The sequence below is a fragment of the Sebastes fasciatus genome, chromosome 3 (assembly GCF_043250625.1).
Source record: "Sebastes fasciatus isolate fSebFas1 chromosome 3, fSebFas1.pri, whole genome shotgun sequence".
Classification (NCBI taxonomy): Eukaryota; Metazoa; Chordata; class Actinopteri; order Perciformes; family Sebastidae; genus Sebastes; species Sebastes fasciatus.
The window spans coordinates 3984372-4011696 of NC_133797.1; the positions used below are offsets into that span (position 1 = coordinate 3984372).

Genomic DNA, 27325 nt, shown 5'->3' on the forward strand with positions numbered 1-27325 from the left:
CAACAGTTGTAACAAAACCTTTTTTCAACAGCAGTTAAAGCTTGATTTGTTCTGATTTAGGTATTGGAAGATTTATAAAAAAGTAATAAAGGAAATACTGCATTTTTATCACTTCTATTGCTTATGTGTTGCCTGCCAAGCTACTGGTTTAATTGAGAATCCGAGGCTGGAAAAACAACAACAACAGCCCCCTTCAAATGTCAGATGAAATAAGGAGCGAAAGCGAGGGAGAAGGCCTCAGATGTGGAAGCCCAAGGGCTTATCGGAGGATAGGGGAAAGGTTCACGGAGCGTTGCGCACAGAAACGTGATGCGCAGAGCGGACACAATTGGCCATTCGGCTTCACAAAAGGGGGCCGCGTCTAGTCTGGATGATGTATTTCTATGTCGACCTTCGGTATAGCGGTTCCACCCCTCTGAACAGGGGCCTGTTCGGAGGGGCAGATGTCAGTCAGTTGGCCCCCTGAGGAACATGAAGGCAGCCCTGCGTATGGCCTGACTGTAAAAAAAAGACAGTAGAAATGACTTAATAGGGCTAAGGAGAAGCCCGGTTTTGGTGCTTGGAGCATTGTTTCAAAGGAGGGTCAGACATCTCTCAGAAAGATGCATTACAGAGACTTCAATCACAGCGAACCTTGGGGTGGTATCAGCTCAACTGCTGGGCCTCTACTTATTTGATATTTGAACCATTTTCTACGTGTCCCATTATCTGAGATCCATCCACAAACAGTCCATTTATTAGGACAGACTTACATACAGAAACAAGACTTTGAGTTAGAAACCATAAGTGCCACTTAGTGTCATCAGGTGGAAAGACAGGCACAGAGAGGGGAAAGCAAAGAATACTCATGACGCTAACCATCCCCCCCCCACCACCACCCTGGAGAACCAATCAACACAGTACACCCAATTACAATCAAATGTTCTATCTGTGGGACATGCGACCCCCTGGTCTATTTTCACGACAGCAGAGGGAATGACAGCACCAGGGAAAAGAAATATGTGCATACATTCTCTCACATCAAAGCCTGGGCCATACTATCCTGGGCTATGCATGTTGAGCTACCCAGCATACCTTGGTTAATGCACAGCAGACATCCCCTTGCTGCCTTTGGGGCCAAATATTGGTCAGATATAGATAGCCTTTGTTCGTTGTTATTCCATCGCTTCATGGAAGGCTTTAATGTACACAAAAAAACAGGAAGGGTAACCTCTAGGAAGGACCTGTTTACAGTAAACAGGACGCAATAAAAACCTACTTTGTCATCTGCAGGAATGAAACGTCATGGCTTTCGAAGAAAGAAACTGTGATGACAGTGACAAAGAAAAATTATCACAATCGACGATGCTTCGACAAGACTTTTTTTTAAAAATTGTCCTTGTCATAAGCAGAACACTTAAAGGACCAGTGTGTAACAGTTAGGGGTATCTATTCGCAGAAATGGAATACAATATTGATGAGTATCTTTTCTTTAGTGTACAATCACCTGACGATAAAAAACGTGTTTTAGTTAGGGCTGTCAAACGATTAAAATATTTAATCGCAAATTAATCGCACATTTTTTATCTGTTCAAAATGTACCTTAAAGGGAGATTTGTCAAGTATTTAATACTCTTATCAACATGGGAGTGGGCAAATATGCTGCTTTATGCAAATATATGTAGTTATTAATTGAAATAAATTAATAACACAAAACAATGACAAATATTGTCCAGAAACCCTCACAGGTACTGCATGTAGCATAAAGAATATGCTCAAATCATAACATGGCAAACTGCAGCCCAACAGGCAAAAACAGCTGTCAGTGTTATTATTATTATAATAAAATTATTATTATTATTATATAATAATAACAATAATTATACTTTTTGCCACGATAATCGTGTTGAGAAAAATTGATTTCGTGACAGCCCTATTCCAAATACATTCATTTTGAAGTTTTCAGATCATACGACACTATTGTCTTTGTTCGGCACTGAAGATGATCCGAGTATTCATCAGTATCATACGGACAGATTAGTGGAGTGGATCACTAATTATTAATCCAAAGAAGACACGAGAAATTATTTTTGGTCTCCCGGTGAACTCTTATCCTCCACTTGTTACTGTCCATAGTAACACACAGATTGAACCAGTTTCCTCTTCTTTATCTTGGAGTGCACATATATAGATTATATCTGTGACCAGACACAACAAAACATTTACTTTCTCAAGAGACTGAGGTCATTTGGAGCAAACAAACAGATCCTAGTTTTTTCTCTGTGTTCATCTTAAAGCGAGACTGGCTCCACTGCTGCGGATTTGCTTAAAGATTGTGGGCCAAACACTTGAGTCAAGTTTTCAAAGAATGTTGTTCCTGACTGGTAATATTACATCATGGTAAATTAAATTGCATTTATATAGCGCATTACACTACATGTCAGCATTCATCCCTTCACACACATTCATACACTGATGGCAGAGGCTGTCATACAAGGTGCCAACCTGCCCATCGGTATCTAATCTAAATACTCATTCACACACCGACGGCAAAGCCTTCACTGTCGACTTCCGATTGGTGGACGACCCGCACTACCTTTGAGCCACAGCCGCCATATGTTTGTATATGGTTCTGTTGTTTGGTTAAATGTCCTGATAGTAAAGTGAAATCAAATCAAATAACACAATATCGGGGCAAGCTAGACGAGCTGAACCCATCATGTTAACGTTGTAATTTACCTTCGCCCAATAGTCATTTTTCCTGAGCCGGCTTTGAACGAGTCATAACAATAACTCAATGGCACCTCCGTAAACGTTCGTATCTCTGGTATTTAGCCAGTCAGGACTGTGCTGCCCACTGACTGCTAACAGCTAACGTTACTAACTCTCCTCCTGCTGATTTCAACACAAATTTGCTGTTCGCAGTGTCGCTTTATCAGGGAAAAAATAGGGTGCATCCCTCAGGTTCAGTAGCACTGCACTGTTGTTGTTAACTGTGGGAAAGCATCAATACAGAGGAATCGATAGTCAGAGATTCCTCCGTGTACCACTGGAGAGAGTACGCGTACCACCAGTGGTATGTGTACCATAGTTTAAGAACCACTGTTCTAAGGAAACTCAAAAGGTTAAATGCAATGGCGCATTATCCCGTGGACGATCGCGAGTCATTTCACTTTGATGGTCGACCATATCTATTTCGACGGATGAATTTGCAGCGCTTATCAACATTGTCGTCCTGCAATCTATGTTTCACCTCCCCAAAAATCAACTGGAAGAAAAGGCAGAGACCGGCTGGACCAAACAGTCAGCTACTACAACATGTAAGATTCTATGTGAGGGGTTACAATATGTGTGACCCACCAGCAATAAACACTAGCATCTGGTTTTATATACTGGACCCAGTATGATCCAAAATTACCATGGTATCTGAGATAAAAAGTCACAATTGTGTTGGATATTACCACAATTGCTTGCACAATTGGAGTCTCTATCATCCAATGGTAGCGTTGAAAACTGCATGTACACATATATTATATGTCCTATTATGTACTATTCTTGTAAACCCATTTCCATTTAAATTTATATTAATCAGTTAATTAAATTACCACAAACTGATTTATTTTTAGGGCCCCCGAGGGTCTGAGTTCCCGAGGCAGTTGCCCGCTTTGTCTGGTTTGCAATTCAGCTCTGCATTTCATGTCATCTTACCTAGCAGCTGCACTCCGCGGGTCAGGCCGTAAACATCAATGAGGGCCCAGAGGGGCTCGGCTGTGCGGACTCCACTGAAGAACAGCATGGGACTGGACTCGTTAATGCGGTAGAAGACTCTGCCCTTCTTGTCGACCCAAAAGGCGATAACGTTGCCCTCGTTGGCGAACTCTTCGGGCAGGGCCTTGGCCCAGAAGCCGCTCTGGGACACCAGGTCGGGGCAGGCGTACTTGGGCAGGTTGTCTGGGTTTATCCTGGAGGGGTCTTTGGCGGTGAAGCCCAGACGTAGAGCCCCGCTCCAGCAACACTGCTTTTTAGTAATCTGGGGAGAAGAGAGCCGAATGTGGCTTTACTGGTATTATTTGGAAAATATTTGATTATTTCCTAGAAATGTGAGATAAGTATTGCAGACTGCCATTTGACATGAAGCTGTAAATCACCCCCAACTCTCAAATACTAGATAATATTTGACTCTATATGGCTTCAATTCCAATAGAGCACTACAGTGACCGCCCACTTTTTGAACGGCTCCGGTTCTGGAAGTGAAATTCCCGTTCATTCCCTCCACTGACGTTTCAGAAAATACTTATATAAAGAGTTTTAAGCATGGAACCAAGTAGGGCTGACACGAATGCTTCGAAGCTTTGACCGTTGCCATGGTAATCAACCTCCATATCAGTATTCGAATGCTTCGTTTCTTTTGTTTTTTTATATATATATATATATATATATATACAGGTATGTTATAATAATGTATAAATCTCCAAATAGCCCATGAAATAAGCAATAATCCCACAATTAATATTCAACATGAATTATTATTAGTTATTCTCAGACGGGTATATAACGGGGGAGATGGAGACAGACAGACAGAAGAACATGTCAGCCTTCAAATCCCTTTTAATATTTCTCACCAAAGCTTCAAAACCCCCAAAAATGGTATTGGGGACAGACCTAGAACCAAGGCAACCAGCTACAACATGAATCGTGACCATAAAACATTTTATTCGGAGCAAAACGAAAATTGGAAAACGGAAAAAAGGCGAAGATACAAAACTGTGTACATAATTATTTTAAGATTGAAGGAACTACTCATCCCATGAACCATTGCGAATGGCAACTTGCCACCTCTGAAAAACTTTGAAACTAACCATTGTCAATTGAAAATGAAGACAGATTCAGTAACTGCATGCCTTACTTCTTGCCTTAAATGTCTTCAGAAACACATTTCGGTGAACTATATTCATAATATAAGAGAAAGTTTCCAAAGGAGCCGCCATGTTGGCCCGGTTTGAAATCTGGGAGCAGACTATGGAGCAGCACGTACGAGCGCATACCCTCACTAGCCATTTACGGATGCGGTAAACATTTCCATGGTAACAGTGAGCTCCACCAATAAGAGACGTCGCTGTTACACTATGGATTGTGGGTAGCGTAGTACTTCTCCGTGTCATCGCAAATAAAACACATTTTTCTTAAAACATGTTTGATATCATACGGACTTGTGGCTTCTGTAGGGGCATATCGTGTCACAATCTCGTAGCCTGTAGTATTTCTACCTTGGATGGTTACGACTTTATGGCTAATAATCAAATCGGCGATTCAGAATATGAATGGGATTTTCACTTCCGGAACCTCACTGTTGAGCTCAATACAGACATTTTGAGTTGAGTCTTCATTGAGGAACTCCACATTTTCAATGTCAACCTAAGAAAAAAAAACAGTAGAATAGTTTTGACAGTCTAAAAGCTCCCAGACTTTTAGGAGCACCAGTGCTCCATTCTGACATAGAATACCTTGAGGCGGACTTGCTCGTACAGCGCTATGGGCCTGTGGCTGAAGGTGATGGCGTTGCAGAAACTCGCCTGCCTCTTGACTGTCTTCTGGGCGAGGTCCATGACAATTTGGGATCCCTTGGCATTTGGATGGAAAAGAAGCGGGCTGATGGGAAGGGGCCCGCCAACGCTGCCACACTGGATGGGCAGGCACCTCTTGGGTTTGTGGTGGCATCGGTGTGATGTGGACGGGAACGGGCCACCGAGGGAGTCTGAGGCGGGGAGAGACAAAAGCACAGAGTTGAGCTCTACTGTCAAACAAAACGGTCCTAATTAGGAGCAGGAGGTTCGGTTTAGTCACAGCAATTAGTGCCTGATGTTTTTGTTTCAAATTTGATGAAAAGCTTTGCATCAGAGAATAATATCAGATATTACCGCTTAATCTAAGAGTTCTTGTATTTGGGGTTCTTTGTTGATTATTTGTGAGCAACTGAGTAATAAGCTAATCAGCCATAATCACATGCAGGGACCTGCAGGGTGGAAAGCAAATCTCCATGCAGGTCTAGATTGCAACACATGTCCCAAGACAAGTAATTATGCTCTTCAGTTCAGTTCACATTCTGAACTGTCTACAGACAAACAAGCCCTTTAGAAAGCCAATGGATGTGATAAGAGGGTCCAATGTCGACTGTGAGCCGTTTGGGCATCTGTAAACACAAGTCTTTAGTAGAAGCCATGCGCTGTCTGGCAGTGCAATGCAGTTCCAACATATTCTACACATTCTCACTCGCAACTCATCAAATATCGAGGCTTGGTCAGTGCTCTAAGTACCTCTCTAGCGTCAGTTTTGAACATGTCAGGGAGGACGTGTCAGTTTCCGCTAGTTACACAGTGTCTTTTCAAAATAAACTTACAATATAGGTTTACTTGGTTTTTAGGTTTCCTTAGTTAGGTATAGGCAACAAAAGTACTTGGTTGGAAAATGGACTTTCTCACTCTTTATACTATTCAATTCAATTTACTTTCATATAGCATCAAATCATTAGACCGTCTAGACCGTACTATGTAATTTAGAGACCCGACAAGAGATCCCACATGAGCATGCACTCGGTGCGACAGTGGCAAGAAAAAAAAACAACCCTTTAATGGGTAGAAACCTTGGGCAGAACCAGGCTCTGGGTGGGTGGCCATCTGCCTCGACCGGTTGGGACAGTTGTTCTGACTGCCTAATACTGACGCGGATGGATTTGGCCATCGTCATCTTGGTATTTGGCCGTCGCAATGCTGTTTTTTTGCAACCAGAAGTGACACAAGAGGTTGGAGCTATAGGTACAAACAGCACTGAATAAAAAGGGTCAAAGTTGTAAGGCGAAAACATGGACAACACACCCAGACCAGACAACGCCGTGGTAGCGACCTGTCAATCACAAGGTAGCAACGCCCTAAAGCATCCCCTGCTTTATGGTCTATTTGACTTTAAATGGGATCATAATTCACTAAATGAACATCACGCTGTATTGAAGAAGACTTGAAACTAGCGATTGAGACCATTTATTTGATTGAGATCTATTATTCGGCTAAACTGAAACAGAGATTAAGACATTATTCTTGTATAAAAGACAGCAGCCCCTTAAATATTAACCAGCCAAATCATTTCATCTCGCATCCAACTTGTAGAGGAGGGCTTGACCGACTTGATATGATAATTCGATGCATCCAGGTGATCCAGTAAATGTGTCTGAATGGAGTCTAGGGTGTGAGAGTGGCTGAGGGGGTGTGTGACCATAGGAGGAGCGACTAGAATCAACTTGCACTGAAGCAATTTCACAGATTTTCCAGATCTGGTGACTGCCAGATTAAAATTGCTAAATTAGTATTCTGAAAGCGAGTGGAAGCCTTTGGCGTCAACAGAGAATCCTAAAGACGGTTCCGCCATTTGATACTCACTTCAATCTGTTACATAGCATCATTCTGGGATGTTAAATGATTTCCAGAAGTTTCAGTATTTGTGTTTGAACTTTCCAGTATATTTTGTGGTGAAGTGATTTAATTTATTTTTTTTGTTGTGCCCACTTTCTCTCAACTTGTCTGGTCTACTCCGGTCTGACAGTTAGTGATCCACATTTCATGCCGGTTGAGAGATAGAGTAACTTCCTGACTCAAAGCACTCCTTGTCTCCCAGCTGTGTTGCATTATGGACCATTCAAGCTACTGTCAGTGGAGGAATTGGTATGTCTGCCTCTTCTTTGATTGATTTCTCCCTGTATGGTTTACCGGCTAGGAAGAAAGCCCAGCTCTTCAAATCGGGGGGAACTGACACATCAGCGTAAACATCGGCAAAATCCGATGTTTACCCGGATGTATCAGTTTTTCTCCAATCAAACTCTGGTCAGCTATGCTGGACCCCACTCAACACCAAATGTTTGGCCACCTATCTGTGGGAATAAAGAAACATGGACCAGCAATATATAAGTAATATTTCTGCTTCTGTGTTTTAGAGAGCTGGGCGATTAATCAAATTTTATTTTCAATTATGATTTTGGCTTCCAACGATTACGAAAACAAGATAATCGAGATAAAACAATCATTGTGCCGCATCCAATTCGCAATGATGCTCTCGTTTTGTCTTGTGTCATTGTTGTCACTCTCAGCCAGGCTGTGGCCTGTCTAGTTCAGCTCAAACCAAGATGACTGAAAGAGAACCTTTTGTCATTTGGTCAACAAGAAAGGTAAAAGCCATTCAGCTGTTAGGAAACACTTCAGTTTCAACGAGTCTGATGAGGAACGACAACAAATACCGTGCAAGATTTGTTACACATTGGTGTCTGCTGCACAAAGCAATAGGACCAATTTGTTTATTCATCTGAAATTCAACCAATACATGAGCAAAAAATAGAGAAAAGTAAAGCCCCCTTGACTTCTCCCACTGCAACACATTCATGGGACTGCCTACCCATCTAGCTCTCAAAGACATAAAGAAATAACTATGGCTGGCAATCGATTAAAATATTTAATCGCGATTAATCACATGATTGTCCATGATTAATCATGATTAATTGCAAATTAATCACACGTTTATCTGTTCAAAATGTACCTTAAAGGGAGATTTGTCAAGTATTTAATCCTCTCATCAACACGGGAGTGGACAAATATGCTGCTTTATGCAAATGTATGTATATATTTATTATTGGAAATCAAATAACAACACAAAACAATGACAGATATTGTCCAGAAACCCTCACAGGTACTGCATTTAGCATTAAAAAATATGCTAAAATCATAACATGGCAAACTGCAGCCCAACAGGCAACAATAGCTGTCAGTGTGTCAGTGTGCTGACTTGACTATGACTTGCCCCAAACTGCATGTGATTATCATAAAGTGGGCATGTCTGTAAAGGGGAAAATGGCCATGCCAGTTTTTCCTCGCCAAAATTTAACGAATGTTTGGAACGTTATTTAGCCTCCTTCACGACAAGCTAGTATGACCTCATAGTTCATTTCATACGGTACCAGTGTCTTCACTCTAGCTTTAAAACTGAGCCCGCTACAACCTCAAAATTGAAAGTTGCGTTAAAACAAATTTGCGTTAACGTGTTATTATTATCGCGTTAACTTTGACAGCCCTAGTACGAAGCTTGTTCCTCTGGCCCAAAGTGGCAAAAGAAATTAGAATAATGCAGCTTTCGAATTTCCATTTTACCCAAAAGGGCAGTATCAACAAGGATATGCAATATGTGGTGCTTTATAAAAATATAAAACAATAAGTGTTTCCAGCAGGCAATGTTGCTAGTATCTTCACTCAGCTTTAAAACTGAGCCCGCTCCAAGGTAAAAATCGCAAGTTTTGCATTTTTTTTTTTTACATTTATTTCTTTTTTTTTTGTTTTTCAGCTCAAAATATCAATAAATACATGATGTTTCCAAAGTCAATGACAAATCATGTTAAACAGTTGTGATCTCAATAGTGACCAAAATAATCGTCAGTAGGATTTTTGCCATAATTGAGCAGCCCTAATTCCTACCTATTTCAGGTGCTCACTTACAAAATATAAATGGCTGTAACTGAAAATGCTCAAAGTGAAATGACAGTTAATATTCAGTTTATGTTGCTTTGGACTCACTGTGTACCCACTATCATAATCACAGAGGGCTGTTTGACAAACAAACAGATGAAAGCTAACACAGTGGCAGCAGCAGCAGATGTCCTGTGGAGCCCCGATAAGACCTTGCAGCTAGTCCTGAAAATCAGCACGCTTTGTGTTCTCCCTCTCTTTCTTTGTCTCCAGCCTCTCCCTCTCTCATCTGTGTTTATCTAGTTCTTCACCCTGTACGTGCGCGTGTCTACTGTTCAATCTGGCCCCAGACTAAGAGCACTGTCGAGGCCTTTTGTCTTAGAGCAGAGCCACAGGAGAGCAGTTGTTGAATGTGGTGCACATGGTCCTGGGCAGATTGAGCTGAATGCATTACTGGGGCTCTAAAGAGGCGCAGCTGCTGTAAGAGGGAAGCAGGCTATGTGTGAATTCATGTTCCTTAGCAACCCCCTCGTATCTAAAGGTCTCGATCAACGCACTCTTTCACTCTGCGGCTATCAGCTAGGATACAACAGATGCCTTTTGTTTACTCAGACACAACAACATGATATTTATAGTCTCAGATTGTAGCTTTTCGCTACAAAGCCCGTGTGCACTTTTCTGAGCGTCCATTCAAACAAAGAGGGGGTATCAGTTTAAAGAACCAAGATAATGTCTTTCTTTATTTGTATCAATCTGATGGATGTCTTTTAATCCTCCGTCCTTTTACCAAATATCCTAACAACTAACAACCTTAAATGCTCAACAGCTTTGCAGGTATTTGGATTTGCAGGTCAATGGTAGGGTATACTGTTCCATACCTTGCAACAAATGGGTTTGACTGCTGAGCAGCTACACCGGATTAAAATGGGATTTAAGAGTCTTCAGTGCTTTGTGACATTTTGACCCTTCTTTGCTATTCAGGTTTTACATGTACGATGAAGGAAAAAAACTAAATTATACTTCCAGCAAAAGCAACCTTAATGGTTCACTCTCGCCACTCTTAACCTCATTTCCAGTGGCCACTGTGAGATGTTTAAAGGTCCCATATTATAAAAAAGTGAGATTTTTATGTTTTTTTTATTATAAAGCAGGCTTAAGTCCTATATAAATACTGTGAAAGTATCGAAACGCTCAATCCACAGGGAAATATATTAAAAAAATATATTCAGAAACTCTACATTTGAAACAAGCTCTCAGGATTTCTGTCCATTTGCGATGTCACAAATATACAATATTTAGACCCTTTATACAGATTTAAACGTAAACATTCCAAATGTGTCCCAGTTTATTCCTGGTTGTAGTGTATGTGAATGACATCAGCTGACAGGAAGTAAACATGGACCCAAGCTGTTGCCTAGCAACGCAATTCCGTCGCAATTCCGTCAATTCCATTTTGTGTTGTTAATTGATTTCCAATAATAAATATATACACACATTTGAATAAAACAAGCATATTTGCCCACACTCCCGTGTTGATAGGAGTATCATTATTGATAAATCTCCATTTAAAGGTCCCATATCATGCTCATTTTCAGGTTCATACTTGTATTTTGAGTTTCTACTAGAACATGTTTACATGCTGTAATGTTTAAAAAAACTTTATTTTCCTCATACTGTCTGCTTGAATATACCTGTATTTACCCTCTGTCTGAAACGCTCCGTTTTAGTACATTTCAATGGAATTGCAAAATAATTTCATTGCTAGGCAACAGCTTGGGTCCATGTTTACTTCCTGTCAGCTGATGTCATTCACATACACTGCAACAGGAAATAAACTGGGACCCATTTAGAATGTTTACGTTTAAAATTGTGAAATGATATAAATATTGTAGATTTGTGACATCACAAATGTTCCTAACGGCTTGTTTCAAACGAATAATTTCTGGATACGGGCTGTGCGTATTTCTCTGTATATTGAGCGCTTCGATACTTTCATCTAAATATTTTAATCAACTGACAGATACCCTGGTCTGTAGCAACACGCCAACACCAACACCAGCCCATATGGTGGTTTACCTGAGGGCTGTAGTCTGTCTGAACATGGCATAAGACCATGAGACAGAAACATATGAGTTAAGCTTTGAATGTACTTTGTAGAGAGAAATTTGAGCAAAATAGTGTTTATATGGGTGAGAAAACTATTTATTTCACATCGTAGTTCTACTGTTGAAGATTCAGAGTGTACTCTTAAATCCCATGTTGTAGTTTTAAGTTATTAGACAGACCAAAGCAGCCTCGAGCCTATACAGGCTGGTCTCAGTCCTCCAATTAGCTCAGCAACACAAATCCTGGAGTATATGCTCATGTCCATGGAGTCCGCGATATGACCCCTTGATGTAAACAGCTTGAAAATGGCTCCTATTAACATCAGTCTGACAGCTGACTCTTAAACACTCTGTTTATGCACACAGCTGTATGCCTGTGTTATCTGGGAAAAAGCACTTTTAACAGCCTCACAGGAGCCATTTTGCCAAAGGTCAAGGATGTCTTATTATGAACAAACAAAGCAAAAAAAAAAAAGCTTGTATTCCTCTGCCCCAGAGCGTAGTGGTCTTTATCCCACTAATAACAACAATGCACAGGCTTGTGTGCAGCTAATACCTGTCATAAGCCAATGAACATCTCGGTGGAGCAGTAAACTAATCTCTTACCATTTCATTTGGCTCACAGTGAGAGGTGAGCTGTGTTCTTGTGTGTGCTGTCTTTTTAATCTAGAACTGTGTAGTCCTTACTCACCAGCCATCCCCGCAGCGGTTTACCATGCCAATAGGATTTTATAGGTGGGAGAAAACTATTCAAATATTTGCTCTGTATTTGGTTGGCAAATTGACTTCCTGTTTCTGGAGAACAACTGTAAAAGCTATTTTCCGAATGAAATGGTCACATAAAGTCACAGTTAATCCGTATTATTTGGAATTAGGTGGAATATTATTTGCCAATAATCAATGTTTGGTATATTTTTTTTAAATGTGTGCAAAGAGGTCTGGGTTTGAATGCACTGTAACATATGCAGGGTGTGGTGAGTTGTAAAAGAATACCAAATAGCCAGGCTGTACTCAGTCACTGTTCGTACTTATACCTGCAAACAATAAAGCACTGTAATTCAAATGTAACCCATGTATTCGTTAGAGCTGGGAGAAAAACACAATTCACCTATGTATTGTGTGTTTTTTCTTATTTAAAATTTTTTTTTTATGCCAGAAGCGATATACTCACTTCATTAGAGTCTATGTGGCGGTAGAAGGAAGTTACCGCTTTTATTGTTATAGTCTGAGTAACGTGACGTCATATCCGTTCCGTATCCGTCAACCAAAACAAACTACAGCGAGCCGAAACAAGAAAGTACAAACAGCGGAGGGTCGGCTTGGATACGACCTGCACCCTCCGATGTTAAATCCAGCGTGGTAAACACTACACATCCAGTAAAGGATGGAAACACTTTGGGTTTCACACATTGACATGAAAAGCAGAGCTAGACATCACGGCTAAAGCTGCATGCTAACTCTGTCACGGACAGGAAACATATCGTATCGCGGTAACGCGCGGTCAAGTCGGCCGTCGCTCTCATCTCCGTGGTCAAATAGGCTACGACTGTAAGGCACCCATATACTGACATTTATGAAAAAATTCAAACGGCCCCGATGGAGCTGACCATGGATGGTTAAAGAGAACGGAGCTGACGGGAGAGCTAGAGACGGACTTGGAGAAGTTAGAGGAAGTATACACATGGGACTATGTCCGGTTTTCAAAATAAGGTGTTAACAAAGGGAACTGTATATATAAAATACATATATGGAAATAGAATTGATGGATTATATTCACCAGAAGTATAAATCATTATATGTCCCTTATAAATTAAAAAGAAAATACCATTAATTTGTGAGGTAAATGTCTTTATTCTTTGATTTTTGGGTTGCTGGGAAAAAAGTAATAAATAATGCCTGACAATGACTGATATATTTGACTTCAGGAAATCTCTTACTACATACATGGTGAAAATCAAACATTTACTGTATTCATTTAGATATTTTCCAAAGTAAAAGTCCCTAGATGTGTGTGATTAAACTTTTTCCCCATGGTCTAGTGTTGAAAAAGTTAACAAAAATAAATTGCAATATATCCTGGTATCGAATCGCAATGCTTAAAAATTGCAATACATAGTATACATAGTAATCCCTAGTAACAGTGATGCGCTAAGGAAGCCTCTAAGGAAGTCAGGTGACGTAGTATAAAGAGCGACAATGTCGGACCAAACAAACACTGGACTTTTCCCCTGGAGACTGCTGTTCGTGTCCCATGTGAAACCAAAAATCTATCTTTTTGGTGTATGATGATTCGTTGAAATAGCATATGGGGATATACTGATTCACATATAGGTAAAGCATAGTGAATTAACTGTGTGTAAACAATAATTTTCTACTGTGACCAAAACCTGCTGACCAGTATTTGTAGATACCCAGATCACCACCACCATGTATAACCAATAATGAAACATGATGAGTCTATAGCAGTGGTTCTCAAACTTTTTACACCACGTACCAGACAATATTTGACTCTCCAAGTACTACCATTATGACCAGAGGTGGGCAATTATTTTTCCTGGGGGCCACATGAGAAACCCAGATTGTTGCCAGGACTAACTGTTTTGGGTAGTAATGTTTCCATTAACAAAACAAAACAGAGAATCCCCCAGCATGCACTGCAGGTCCAAAAAGCCCTATTTTTTCGGGGCAGGGAGGGTAGCCTACTGTACACAGTACTGTACTGTACTTTGTCATTGCCATCTATGGTGGTTGTTTGCATAAAAACACACAATTCAAATGATTATGATTATTTAAATATTTGCTTTGATTAAAAAAAATCTTGGCAAGCTGCTTAGAGCTAGTGTTAGGAAGTTGAAGAGATCATAATTCTCTCTCTAATATCTATTTTATATTGATATGAAAACATCTCCTTCAAACAACTGGATGTATTCAAGTTTCTCCCCAAAAACTACATTTTACGAGATTACATTTGAACACATCATGATAACGTTGTAATTTACCTTCACCAAATAGTAATTTTTCCTGACCCGACTTTGAACGCCTCATAATAATAACTCAATGGCACCTCTGTTAACATTCGTATCTCCAGTATTTAGCCAGTCAGGACTGTGCTGCCCACCGGCTCCTAACAGCTAACGTTACTAACTCTCCTCCTGCTGATTTCAACACAGATTTGTTGTTCACAGTTTATCAGGGAGAATAGGGTGCGTCTCCTCAGGTTTAGTAGCACCACGCTGTCGAGTGCTTTTTTTGCTATTCACCGTGGCTCCGGTCCAAAACAAACTGAAACATGATACGGCGTGCGTATGCGTCATCGTGCATGCGCAACTGTGGGAAAGCATCAATACAGAGGAATCGATAGTCAGAGATTCCTCCGCGTACCACTAGAGAGAGCACGCGTACCACCAGTGGTACGTGTACCATAGTTTGAGAACCACTGGTCTATACCATTCAGTCACAACATCGGCAGCAGTGCTTATGAAGCACAGGTAGCCCACATACCAACCCACTGCCTGTACTTGTTGCTATGTAAAGCCCAGCTTAACACTCATCCTAGGAGTCTTTAGAGAAAACACACACACGCGCGCACACGCACACGCGCACACACACACACACACACACACACACACACACACACAGCCTGTGTGGATCTGTAAGTCTCTTCTTACCTGAAATATTTCAGCTATTTTGGGAATATGCAAGCATGCAGGGCTAGAGTTGGATGTTACATAAAATACAAAATTCTCAAAATTACTAATGTACTGCTGTAGATCCATCACCAAAACAATCAGTTAAGAAAACATATTTTCACGCCATGTTGACTGTTGTGCTTTAACACTAATTTTGTTCTTTTGGAATAATTGCAACCATCTCATAGAGATAAAAAAGAATGAATTTCATCTTTCACAAAGATTACCAGTGTAAAAATGTTACTCTTGAGTTCTTTATTTGATTTAGCTCTCTGTAGATCCGTTGACAGTGTCATTTACAACGCCGCCAACAAGCCTGGAGGGCAATGACAAACAACATCTTAATGATGTTTACACAGCAGTGTCTGGATGATGTATTCAATCCCACTGACTCATGACAAAACGGCATTCCAGTCTGATGTAACGCCGACTGCGGAATGAATCACGCAGTAATAGTGCCGATTAATCACACACATTATCATTTAGGCTTAGATGCATAAAAATACAGCTCAGGCAAGATGGTTTTTATGTGCTCAATAAGCTCACAGCTTATATAGGGTGCCTTTTTACATTGTAGTTAACAGGGTATTACATTTCCTGTTCTTCCTGATCTCCAGAGTTCCTCACATGCGCGTTTGCGCATGTGTGACAGATGCTACAGGCCGAGTGTATGAAACCCTATAGGCTGTGTGTGGCTCAATGACAGGGAGACTACCACTGGGACAGTGATAGTAACCGTAGCCGCTATTCTACCTGGGGGACAGGTACCAGGAACTCATTACGGACTCATCACTCATTATGTTGGTGGTAACCAAAGGGCTTGACGTGCCGCTAGGCAACATCATGACAAATCTATTGGTTTAGTGTTGATGATGCACTGATGATTCGTGCCCATGGTGATGTTGCATGGTGGGGGGGTTTCCATTATGACACCGGTCAGAGGAACCTCAGGTGATCCCGTAATTTAAAACTGTTCACTCTAGATCAGCTGCTATTTGGTGGATGTTTTTGTTTTTTTCCCATAAAACGGTCACTATATCGTGACAGTAGTGCATGAGACAGGTAATCTGAAAAAAATCTTGTGCCTCTGTGTCCTCAGGTGTCCTCCGGTGCTCCTAATGGCATCTGCAGGATTCACAGACCGGAGGAAACAACCAGTCAGAGCTGATCTGGAGTCTGCCATCCAGCTGCCGTCTATGAGAGCCGGCTGTCAATAACTCGCAAACACCGATCAAACGGTCAAACTAGGCAGCGCTGATCAAATATGAATAAATATTCTGTTACTGTAATGCCTATTTCTCTCCTCAAATGTTTTCAGAATCATCGGGATGGTGAGGGACAACGTAGAGTAACGTTAAACGAACATAAAAAGGCTGCTGAATGAGAGAGGCATTTGCGCGTTGCGTTACACGGAAACACACCGTGTTAATAATAAGCCGACCACCTTGCGGTACCGCCAGCATCTGTTTTTAAAGCGTGTTTACACATTTTCTATTTATAATGTTGCTTTTTTTTTTTTACTTTTTATCTTTCTAAATAAACCTGCAAAAAGACACATCTCTCGCCTGTTCCATCAAACCCAGCCCTAGTTCATTACATTATAAAGCAATTAGCGAACTAAATGAAATCTCATTTGATTATGTTTGGACAAGCTCTTACATTATCTAACAGTAGCCACAAGTCCAGCTGAACAACTTTATTAGGTCTACTATATGAAGCAAATCTTTACTGGGATGGTGGAGTGAGTGAAATATACATTTCAGCCTTCAGAAGCATCTAATCCTTTTGTAAATGTTGCCTATATTATCATATTAGATAGCACAATGTGTAATATATGATAAATGGGTACTGTAAAGTAAAAAAGGTTCATGTTGATGAATAGATACTGTAAATCCGTATGTTGTCTGTATGTTTTTGCAAACATTACAGCTCCACATATACAACCTAGTTAAACATGTTATAAAGCTAAAAATGCTGTGTGTACTATATTTACATGGTATTATCCCAGAAACATGCATCATTCTGTGACAGTTTACACACATTGATGATGCAACTATCACCTCCTCTTTCTGTAATCCTCCAGAGGTTGTAACACCAACAATTTCTAACATCTGAGCTAATTGGTATATGCATTGCTCCCGGGTTGTGACCCAGGTCGTATCTGGATTGTCCTGATCAGGGATTAACCCGGTTGACTGGCTTGGTTTGAATTGACAAAAGGAGGGTTGAACCAGGGTCAGATAACCCTGGTCCAACTCTGGTCATTGGTGTGAAAGGGGTATAAGACTGTGGAAGAACAAAGAACTTTGAGTTTTCAATTTGAATAAATAATTTCATTTTTTTATTGTTAATGACACAGCCTACCTTAACTGTGACAAGTTGCGTTAAATTGCCTTTTCTGTATTGTTTTTACATACATTTACATTTGGGGCCACCGAAATAAATACATATATATACCTAAAGGAATATCTCTCTCTAGTTTCCTACCCTGATTACCCTACTGTAGAGACACTCTGCTATCAATATTTCAAACAGCGCTGACCTGGCAGTGAAAGGTGAGACGGCGGAGATGATGAATTCTGGCTGACGTCACCCGCTAACGGGCCCACCGGTCTTCCTGCTGTTACCGCATTCTCTTCACGAGCAGGATTACACAACAGTGATCAATAAGTAATAATACCGCGAGGCCGCACACAGTGGAGCACACAATGGAATCCAATGAAGCTTCTTTGGCAGTGAAGGAGAGCAGGTTGGTGGAGAGGCGTAATGATATGCAGTGTGTATTGATTGAAAGCAGGCAAGATGCTATTCAGTACTGGACGGGAGTCATTATGTGGGCACTGTCTTGAAGGTGACCTGTCATGAGGATGAAAGGGCTGGCTGCACACACACACACACACACACACACATGATTTTGCATGCTTGCTGGACAAAGGAAGGTTAGGTTTGCACATATGTATATGCAAGGGGGATCTACCCGTGTTGATGCAGATTGTTGTCCCAGAACACACCGGCGAGGAGGAGAAAGTAAGAATTATCTGGACGACACTGACACACACACTGCCACCTGACCCTGAGACATATGTTTCTGTCACTCCATAGCAACTGTTCAGGCCTGATTAAAGCTCTGTCTTCCTTGCTCTCGCTCTCATACACACAAAGAGCAAAAGGCAGAAAAAAAGAAAGAGGAAAAGAAGAAAAATAAAATATTTTCAAGGGTGGCTGGTGGTCTGCATGCTGTATTAAATATCTGCTGCCTTTATTTGGCATTCAATAACCCGAGGCACATCCCATGACGTTACCGTGATCCGATCTGATTCTAGGAAGTAAAGAAATGTTACTTTGTTATATGGCAATCTCTTCAGCTCGGTCTCCGCTTTGCATTTGGATTCTGGATCCAATACACATCGAGCGGAGCCAGACGCTCCATCGAATCAGCCTGTAGCAGCCTCAGACACTGGCCCACTTTCAGTCAATCGGGAGCACAGAAGTGGAGCTCACCACATACTCGAAAGACTCAATTGTGCAACCAATTTAGCAAACACTGTTTGGATGTGCTCTGGTGCTTCACACCTGAGGACGACAGCCTGCAGAGGTGCAACTTTAGAAAGCATAATCTGTTCCTCGGGAAGTCACACCTTTCTCACACCTACACGTAAACAGTGAGTTCGAAATAAGAAGAACAGTGACAGGTTTTCTGGATGATAGATTTCACTTTAGGTAGTTTTAGTTCTTTGTAAGGAGGAAAACATCAGACCAGACACTCTGGTTTCTTAAATTTTGCTCTTTCTTCTCAGTTCCAGAAAGAACATAATGCTTTCTGTCAATGGCTGTGGGTCGCCATAGCAACACTTGTACTTTAATATCAAATTTAGTTTTAACCCACTCTTCTTTTTGGGATTAACATACTCCCATTCAGGATCTGAAATAAGCACCCGCCTCCCGCCGAATGTGGGTAAAGTGTTGGCAGTGGCAGGTAAAATCGTCAGGCCATTCGCCACTTTGGCAGGCAGGGAAAACGCTATGGATGGTAGTTGAGAACTTGTTCCTGGTTGCCCGATTCCTTGGCATTTCATGCCTCAGATACTCATATTCCTATTTGTATTGATGCTTTCCGACTAGGAATGCTAATTTTGAAGATTTTCTTATGCGATAACTGATCCTCGTTAACCGATTATTAACCGTTAACCGACAAGAGACAGCGGTGTGTCAGCTGCAGCGTATGAGCACAACAGACAACTGAGTCCCGAGTTCACTCATACGGGAGCGTATGCTGCGTTCACTGTCTCCAGTTCAACGTCCGGGAGCGTTAAATTAGCAGGCAGACACTTTCCCAGTAAAAGTCTCCACCGCACATTTAGTTTAGTTTAGCAGGTTGTCCGCTGTGTGTCTGCCAGGCGTAACGACACTCTGTCTGTCCGGATTAACGATAACGATTGTCCTACAAACAGTGTGTGTATTTGTGTTACGTTAGCAGCTCTAGCGTTGCCAATGGCTTCATGCTTGCCGCCGCCACACACATACAGTCTGTGAGTGTGAGGTTGTTGGTGGCGTTATAGATGTGAACGTAGGTGTAGCAGTGTGTGTACAGTTTATTTGTCGGTGAATAAATGCTACGACTCCTCCGCTCCGCTCAAGCGAGCTCGAGAGACCGGAGCCAACTTCCTGTATCCTGAAACTCTGGCTCCGCACAGTCCTGCTTGGATAAATAACGGAGCTATTAACGTTAACAGAGCACATAAATTACATTGGTGCGTTCAAGCTCTGTTGAGTAATAAATGAGTATTGGGCTTAGGTAAATTCTAGCTTTGATGTGTTCAAATGCAATCTCGGAAAATGAAGGTTTTGGCGAGAAACTTATAACAGGTTATAATACATCATTAAAACTGCTAATGCCAAGATTTTTTTAAATCAAAGCAAATATTTAAAAATAAAAATACAATAATTTATTTCCTAATCATTTGAATTGTGTTTTTATGCAAATAACCACTATAGATGACAATAACAGTGCAGATAAATACTGTGTACACTATTTCTACTTTTTTGTATCTGAAAATGGACTTATGGGTCAAGCCAGTCGCCAGGAAAAAAATTGTATGTGGATGTTTTTGCATTCGGTCAGAGCACGTGGCATAGTATACTGCGCAGCCGTTATTGAAGGTTACGTGTTATAATAATGAGTATAACCAGCAAGAATGTCCACAAAGGGTGGGTGGATCAAACAAACACAGCACTTTCACCCAGGAGACCGCTAGTAGTGTCCAGTGTGAAACCAAAAGTAAACGTTGACTTTACGTTTGTTACGTAATCTTATTTTACATAAAGTTTTTACGCTTGTTAAGCTTGTTACGTAATGTTATGCTTGTTACTTAATCTTGTTTTACGTAAAGTTGTTACTCTTGTTAACTAAACTTGTTTTACGTAAAGTTGTTACGCTTGTTACGGGCGGTTGTTATTTATGTACAGTAGTTACGCTACGTTGTTACGCTACGTTGTTACGCTACGTTGTTACGTTATTACGTTATTATTTGAAAACAAACCATGATCTTTTTTCTCACCTTAACCAAGGAGTTTTGTTGCCTAAAACTAACCAATCGTTTCACAAGGTTAACTATGTGTCATTGTGCATTTCTGCAAGTGTGATACCAGGCCAATATGAAACATATTTATGAAATATAGAAATGCCGACATTCAACGTACTGTCCTTTGGTTTGCAGAAACGTACAACCACCATTGTTCCTGGCGACTGGGTTTTATGGGTAGAGTTCAGAGGTTTTATGCGAAATACACACCAGTTAACAGTTTGTCAATTCATATTCCTTATCTTCTTACCATTCAAAGGAGACCAGATATACTGTATGCACCTAAGCCTTATGGTTGAGGAGCTAGTCCTGATTAATTTTGGGTACTTATTCTAGGCGTTTTTTTTCCAAGGAATAGGGCTAAGGCTTAACAGGTTAAAGGGTACCAAAATTGAGTCTGATCCTAGTAAAATACAGAGTGAAATCAGTATCAGCTCTGAGGGATCCTACCATGTTTCAACCACACTGGCTAAAGAAAAGGGGCTCTAGCTTCCTCTTCCTGCTGTCTTAATCTGTCCCTCTTTAACTAATTGGATTAATCTTGGGGCTTTAATTAGAACGATCAGGTGGTCAAAAGCAGAAGAGGCTGTAGGAACAGGCTTAACTCCTATAGGTTCAGGAATATACAGCACATACATTAGGGTGGTCAAAATTAACTTGATAATAACATGTTAACACAAATTTGTTTTAATACCACTAATGTCTTCAACGCATTTAAGATACTGGTATCATATGAAACTACAAAACCTAAAGAATCCATTGGTTCCAACCATGTCATATTAGCTTGCTGCGAAGAAGGTTAAATAACGCTCCAAACTTATGCAAAATTTTGGTGAGAAAAATAGGCATGGCCATTTCCTTTTTTTTGACTGTGTGAAGGGTCATGGCCATTTTCAAAGGAGTCCCTTGACCTGAAAATGGGTTCTATGGGTACCCAGGAGTCTCCCTTTTACACACTTTATGATAATCACATGCAGTTTTGGGCAAGTCATAGTCAAGTCAAGACAATATTTGTCATTGTTTTGTGTTGTTAATTGATTTCCAATAAATAAATATATACATACATTTGCATAAAGCAGCATATTTGCCTACTCCCATGTTGATAAGAGTATTAAATACTTGACAAATCTCCCTTTAAGGTACGTTTTGAACAGATAAAAAAATGCAGGATTTATTTGCAATTAATCTCGTTTGACTATGGACTATCACGCGATTAATCACAAATAAAAGTTTTAATTGTTTGACAGTCCCATTTTATACATACAAGCTGAATATGAAAAGTAACCAGTAACTACAGCTGTCAGATAAATGTACAAAAAATGTTGTATTTTAGTACAGTGTTTGAGTAAATGTACTTAGTTGCATAATTATCAATTTTACACCATTTCAGTCGCATTTTGGATCAAGTTCAGTTACTTAAAATGATCAGTCATTGTTTCTAGATTATGCATCATTTATGTTTTAGGAGTGAAATTTCTAGTCATTTTGTGGGATATGATGAAATGACTCAGATACCATATCCTTTTGTGCATTAATTTGCGATTAATCACGATTAACTATGGACAATCACGAGATTAATCGCAATTAAATAATCAATTAACAGCCCGTATATACAGTATATACAGTACGGTAAAACACAAACATGATGAAGCGTTATGGGAAAAAAAGTTTTAACAAAGTGTGATGATTGCTGTTTGTCATCAAACAAGACACACAAGGCCTGAAGCTGTCCTACAGTTTGCCCATTTAACCTACACAGGAGCTTCACTGTTGACTTCCACTCTTTATGAACTGTCAGTGAATCCACACACACAAATCCTGAGCTCCATTTGTTACTATATAAAACAATCAAACACTACTTCAAGACCAAATCAAACAAACACTTTCATTTATTCAATGCAGTTTTTGCTCCTATAGCCATACATCACCACGCTGCTCCGACCTTTCTCTTAACACACAGGGATACTGCGATAGGGAATCAATGTATCGATTTCCCTACAGCACAGCTGCACACACACACTGTGTCTCTTTATTAACGGAGGGGAAACCACACCACACACCACCACCGCACAGAGCAGAGCAGAGAGCAGAGCAGAGCGAGGGAAACCCCGCAACTTTCCATCCCTCACTGAGGCTCACATGAGCCCGCACTACATAAGAACACTTTACCACAGTTTAACCCGGGACAACCCGGGATAAGGGTCTGTCTCCGTATAGGAAGGAGCGCGAGGAGGTGCGCCGCATTAATCTAAAGTGAACACAGCTGCGCGTCTCGAGCCCCTTTATTCTAATCACCGGAGTGACGTAACTGTGACCGAAGAATAGGCTGTAGTGGCGATATGGTACCTGATAGAGAGACAGCACAGTGATGGGAGCTGAGCTGATATTAAACACACCACCACTCTTTATAGAACCACAGCCTATATATGTAATATACACCCCAAACATACAACCAAATATATATGTATTTCTTACCGTAAAAGGCATTTCTCGTTATGTGGCCACCCATATCTGTATCCCGGTAGAGTCCTGTTTATCTTCTGTGTGGTTATTGTGATGCTCTTGTCGCACAGTCCACCGCTCGTGACATGATTGCACGTTCGCGTCTTTAAAGGCAACCTCTCGCTTCTTTTTCCTCCGAATAGATGATAGAACACCGGAGACACACAGAGACACACAGAGACCCACACCTCCTGCTAGTGAGCGCAAGGGACAACATCCGTGAAAGGCAATTCCCCCCCTCTACCTACCCCCCCCTCCATTCACGAGCGCTTCTCTCCGCCTCGGGTCCCACTCACACACTGCATTTACATAAAAGGTGGAGACTGAGCTGAGCGTCTTTAACGCTGTCACTGCCACGCGGAGCTGCCACGAGCAGGACGAGTATTATTATTATAGGCCCTATTTATGGAGCACGAGGTGGAGGAGTGACCAGGAACAATAAACTAAATATTTAGGCTGCAAAAAATGTATAGACCACCTGTGTTAAATTGTATCCATTTGTAGATTTAAAGGTCCCATATCGTGCTCATTTTCAGGTTCATACTTGTATTTTGTGTTTCTACTAGAACATGTTTATACGATGTAATGTTAAAAAAAAAACTTTATTTTCCTCATACTGTCTGCCTGAATATACCTGTATTTACTCTGCCTGAAACACTCCGTTTTAGTGCATTTCAACAGAATTGTGTTGCTAGACAACGGTTTGGGTCCATGTTTACTTCCTGTCAGCTGATGTCATTCATACATACACTGCAAAAGGAAATAAACTGGGACACATTTAGAATGTTTATGTTTAAAACCGTGTAATGGTCTAAATGTTGTATATTTGTGACATCGCAGCGGCTTGTTTCAAATGCACAATTTCTGAATACTAGCTGTGTGTATTTCGCTGTATATTGAGCGTTTTGATAGTTTAACAGTATTTATATAGCAATTAAACCTGCTTTATAATATAAAAGACATGAAAATCTCACTTTTTACATTATGGGGCCTTTAAAGCTTCAGTAGGTAGTATATTTTTGGGCATCATTGGGCAAAAATTCCATAATAACCTTTCAGCATATTGTAATTCAAGTGTTCTGAGAGATAACTAGACTTCTGCACCTCCTCATGGCTCTGTTTACAGCCTGTAAAAAAATCTAGCCCGTGACGGAAGACTTTGGCCAATCACAGGTCATTTCAGAGAGAGAGAGCGTTCCTATTGGCTGTGCTCCGGCTTGGTATTTCCTCAAGCTGATCTCAACATGGCAGCCGAGTCACAAACTTTCTCATTTTACAGCTTAGCAGTGCACTACAGGATGATTCTGAAAACATTTGAGGAGAGAAATAGACATTACAGTAACAGAATATTGATTCATATTTGATCAGCACTGCCTAGTTTGAACGTTTGGTGGGAGATCGCGAGTGATTGACAGCTGCTCAGAGACGGCAGACTCCAGATAAGCTCTCACTGTTTTTTTTTCTCCGGTCTGTGAAATCTTGCAGATGCCATTAGGAGCACCGAAGGACACCGGAGGACAAAAGGAGGAACATGATTTTTTTTCAGATTACCTGTCTCATGCACTACTAACAGGATATAGTGATTGTTTTATATAAATAATAGAAATACGTTTTTATTAATCATATTTTCTCTGTACCCACACTCTGCCCACTGCAGCTTTAAGTTAATATAAGCAATTTAATTAATAAATGAAACATTTAACTGTATACAGCAGTGATTCTCAAAGTGGGGTCCAGGAGACCCCAGGGGTCCGTGGCACTCTGTCAGGGGGTCTGCGAAATAATTTGCTATAAATGATAAAACTGTGCTGTATCCTTAAAGCAGCAGAGGGTGGAAATGGAGCAAATATGATTAAAAAAAAGTTATTTTTATAAAACGGTCACTATATCCTGACACTAGTGCATAAAACAGGTAATCTGAAAAAATCATGTTCCTCTGTGTCCTCCAGTGTCCTCCGGTGCTCCTAATGGCATCTGCAATATTTCACAGACCGGAGGAAAACAAGCAGTAAGAGCTGATCTGGAGTCTGCCGTCTCTGAGCAGCTGTCAATCACTCGCGATCTCCCACCAAACGTTCAAACTAGGCAGTGCTGATCAAATATGAACACGTTGAGATCAAGTTGAGGAAATACCAAGCACCGCCCGCCAGCAGGAGCACAGCCAATAGGAACGCTCTCTCTCTGAAATTACCTGTGATTGGTCAAAGTCTTCCGTCACAGGCTAGATTTTCTAAAGTTGAGGAGGTGCAGAAGTCTAGTTTTCTCTCAGAACACTTGAATTACAATATGCTGAAAGGTTATTATGGAATCTTTGCCCAATGATGGCAAAAATATACTGCCTACTGAAGCTGGCCATTACTACTACCCACATTAGAAACTCTGATATGATTGTGAGACACAGCAATAAGTTCATTATTTTTAATTTGAAGCACTAACTTAAAGTCAGCTTTAGAATGGCAAGTTTAAATATCTTGATTTATTAGGACTATGTCAGTCTCGCTACTGTTTATTTTCCGAAAGATTTTAAGATCAATTTCTTGAATGTAGACTATAAAGGCTGTCAAGATGAGTCCAAATGCTATTTGAATAAAATCACCCACTGTTTAAGGTATACAAGTGGTATTAACATTCAATAACATTGCACATTTCCCTGCTGTGGGACTAATAAAGGATTATCTCATCTTATCTTGACATGATTCAAATTGAAATGTGTTTCTGTTTATTACTATGAAACAGGTCTGAAGTATTTAGATTGAAATGTTCTAAAACACAAATAGTTTCAATGGTATCTAAGAGTATAAATTGTAGTAAGAATATACTTAATCAATGTTATAATTATGTTATTTCTCCCCTGTAAGGGGTCCCTGGCCCCAAAAAGTTTGAGAACCCCTGGTATACAGTTCCACATACAACTTTGTTGTTTAAAAAACAAAGGAGATGCAAGCTAAGGCTAAGTATGGATCCACGACCTCAGAGAGCAAGTGGTCACATTCTTTGCTCTCAGCACTCACTCTTTCACCTTCCATACTTCCCTATGTGCCTCAGGCCCCTGGCAGACAGACTGGGTGACCCCTCAGGAGTCAGGCCTCTGACTTGAGCTGTCATCACATATCCGTGGTGACCTCACGGCCCTCAATCTCAGACACCACTGTGTTTACTTTGGGCCTGAAGCTGCGGGCTCTTAGATAACGGCCCTGTGAAGGACTAAGATCTATAAATTAATGGAATATGGACAAAACTATACTGGGTGAAAGCAGTATTGAGATCTTTATCCAATCCCTCATGTGGTTTCATATGTAGACTAGAACCGTGCTATATAAATACTACATTCCCATTTACGTCTCTCTGTGTATATATACTTATTATTATCTCAGTCAGTAGAGCGGGTTGTCCTTTAACCCCAAGGTTGGCAGTTGGATCCCCAGAGAGACAATGAACCCTAAGTAGCTCCCCAGGCGCTTCACAGCTGCCCCTTAATGCTTAGGATGGGTTAAATGCAGAGGTCAAATTCTGTACCTGCATGTGTATGACAAATATAATGTAATAAAGTTTATATATATTTACACTTCTCATATGCATGTAGGCTACCACATTCATGTTTACAATCAGGTTATTCATTTGCAATACTGCCATTGACGCAAATTTGTTTTAACGCCACTAATTTCTTTAACACATAAACACAACTTGCAATTTTTCGGTTGTAGTGGGGTCAGTTTTATACTAGAGTGAAGATACTGACATCATATGAAACTAGAAATCCTAATGAATACATTGGTACCAACCATGTCATACTAGCCCGGCCATTTTCAAAGATACATCTCCAGATATGTGAATGAAAATGGGTTCTATGGGTACCCACCAAGCCCCCAGGAAGTGCGCCGGTCATCGATCCGGACTTTCGTAGTGGCCAAATGGCGGTACTGCAACTTTCATCTCAGTCACGTTATGCATTGGGCCCAAAAATACTTTTT

The 27325-nt window shown here is 40.7% G+C and overlaps 1 protein-coding gene across 2 annotated transcripts in view; it reads right to left on the bottom strand.

Moving 5' to 3' along the window:
• Positions 1–27325, bottom strand: part of neurl1aa (neuralized E3 ubiquitin protein ligase 1Aa) — a 102697-nt gene that overhangs the window by 38601 nt on the left and 36771 nt on the right. Inside the window, exons 1-3 of one of the 2 annotated variants that reach the window (XM_074631087.1) lie at positions 23328–23603; positions 5484–5734; positions 3688–4009 (exon numbers count right to left, since the gene is read on the bottom strand). In XM_074631087.1, the coding sequence (XP_074487188.1) occupies positions 3688–4009; positions 5484–5734; positions 23328–23361 (607 nt within the window). In that variant the 5' untranslated portion in view covers positions 23362–23603. Of the gene's footprint in view, positions 1–3687; positions 4010–5483; positions 5735–23327; positions 23604–27325 lie in introns of those variants that run through there. The other variant, XM_074631086.1, reaches the window with a different exon arrangement.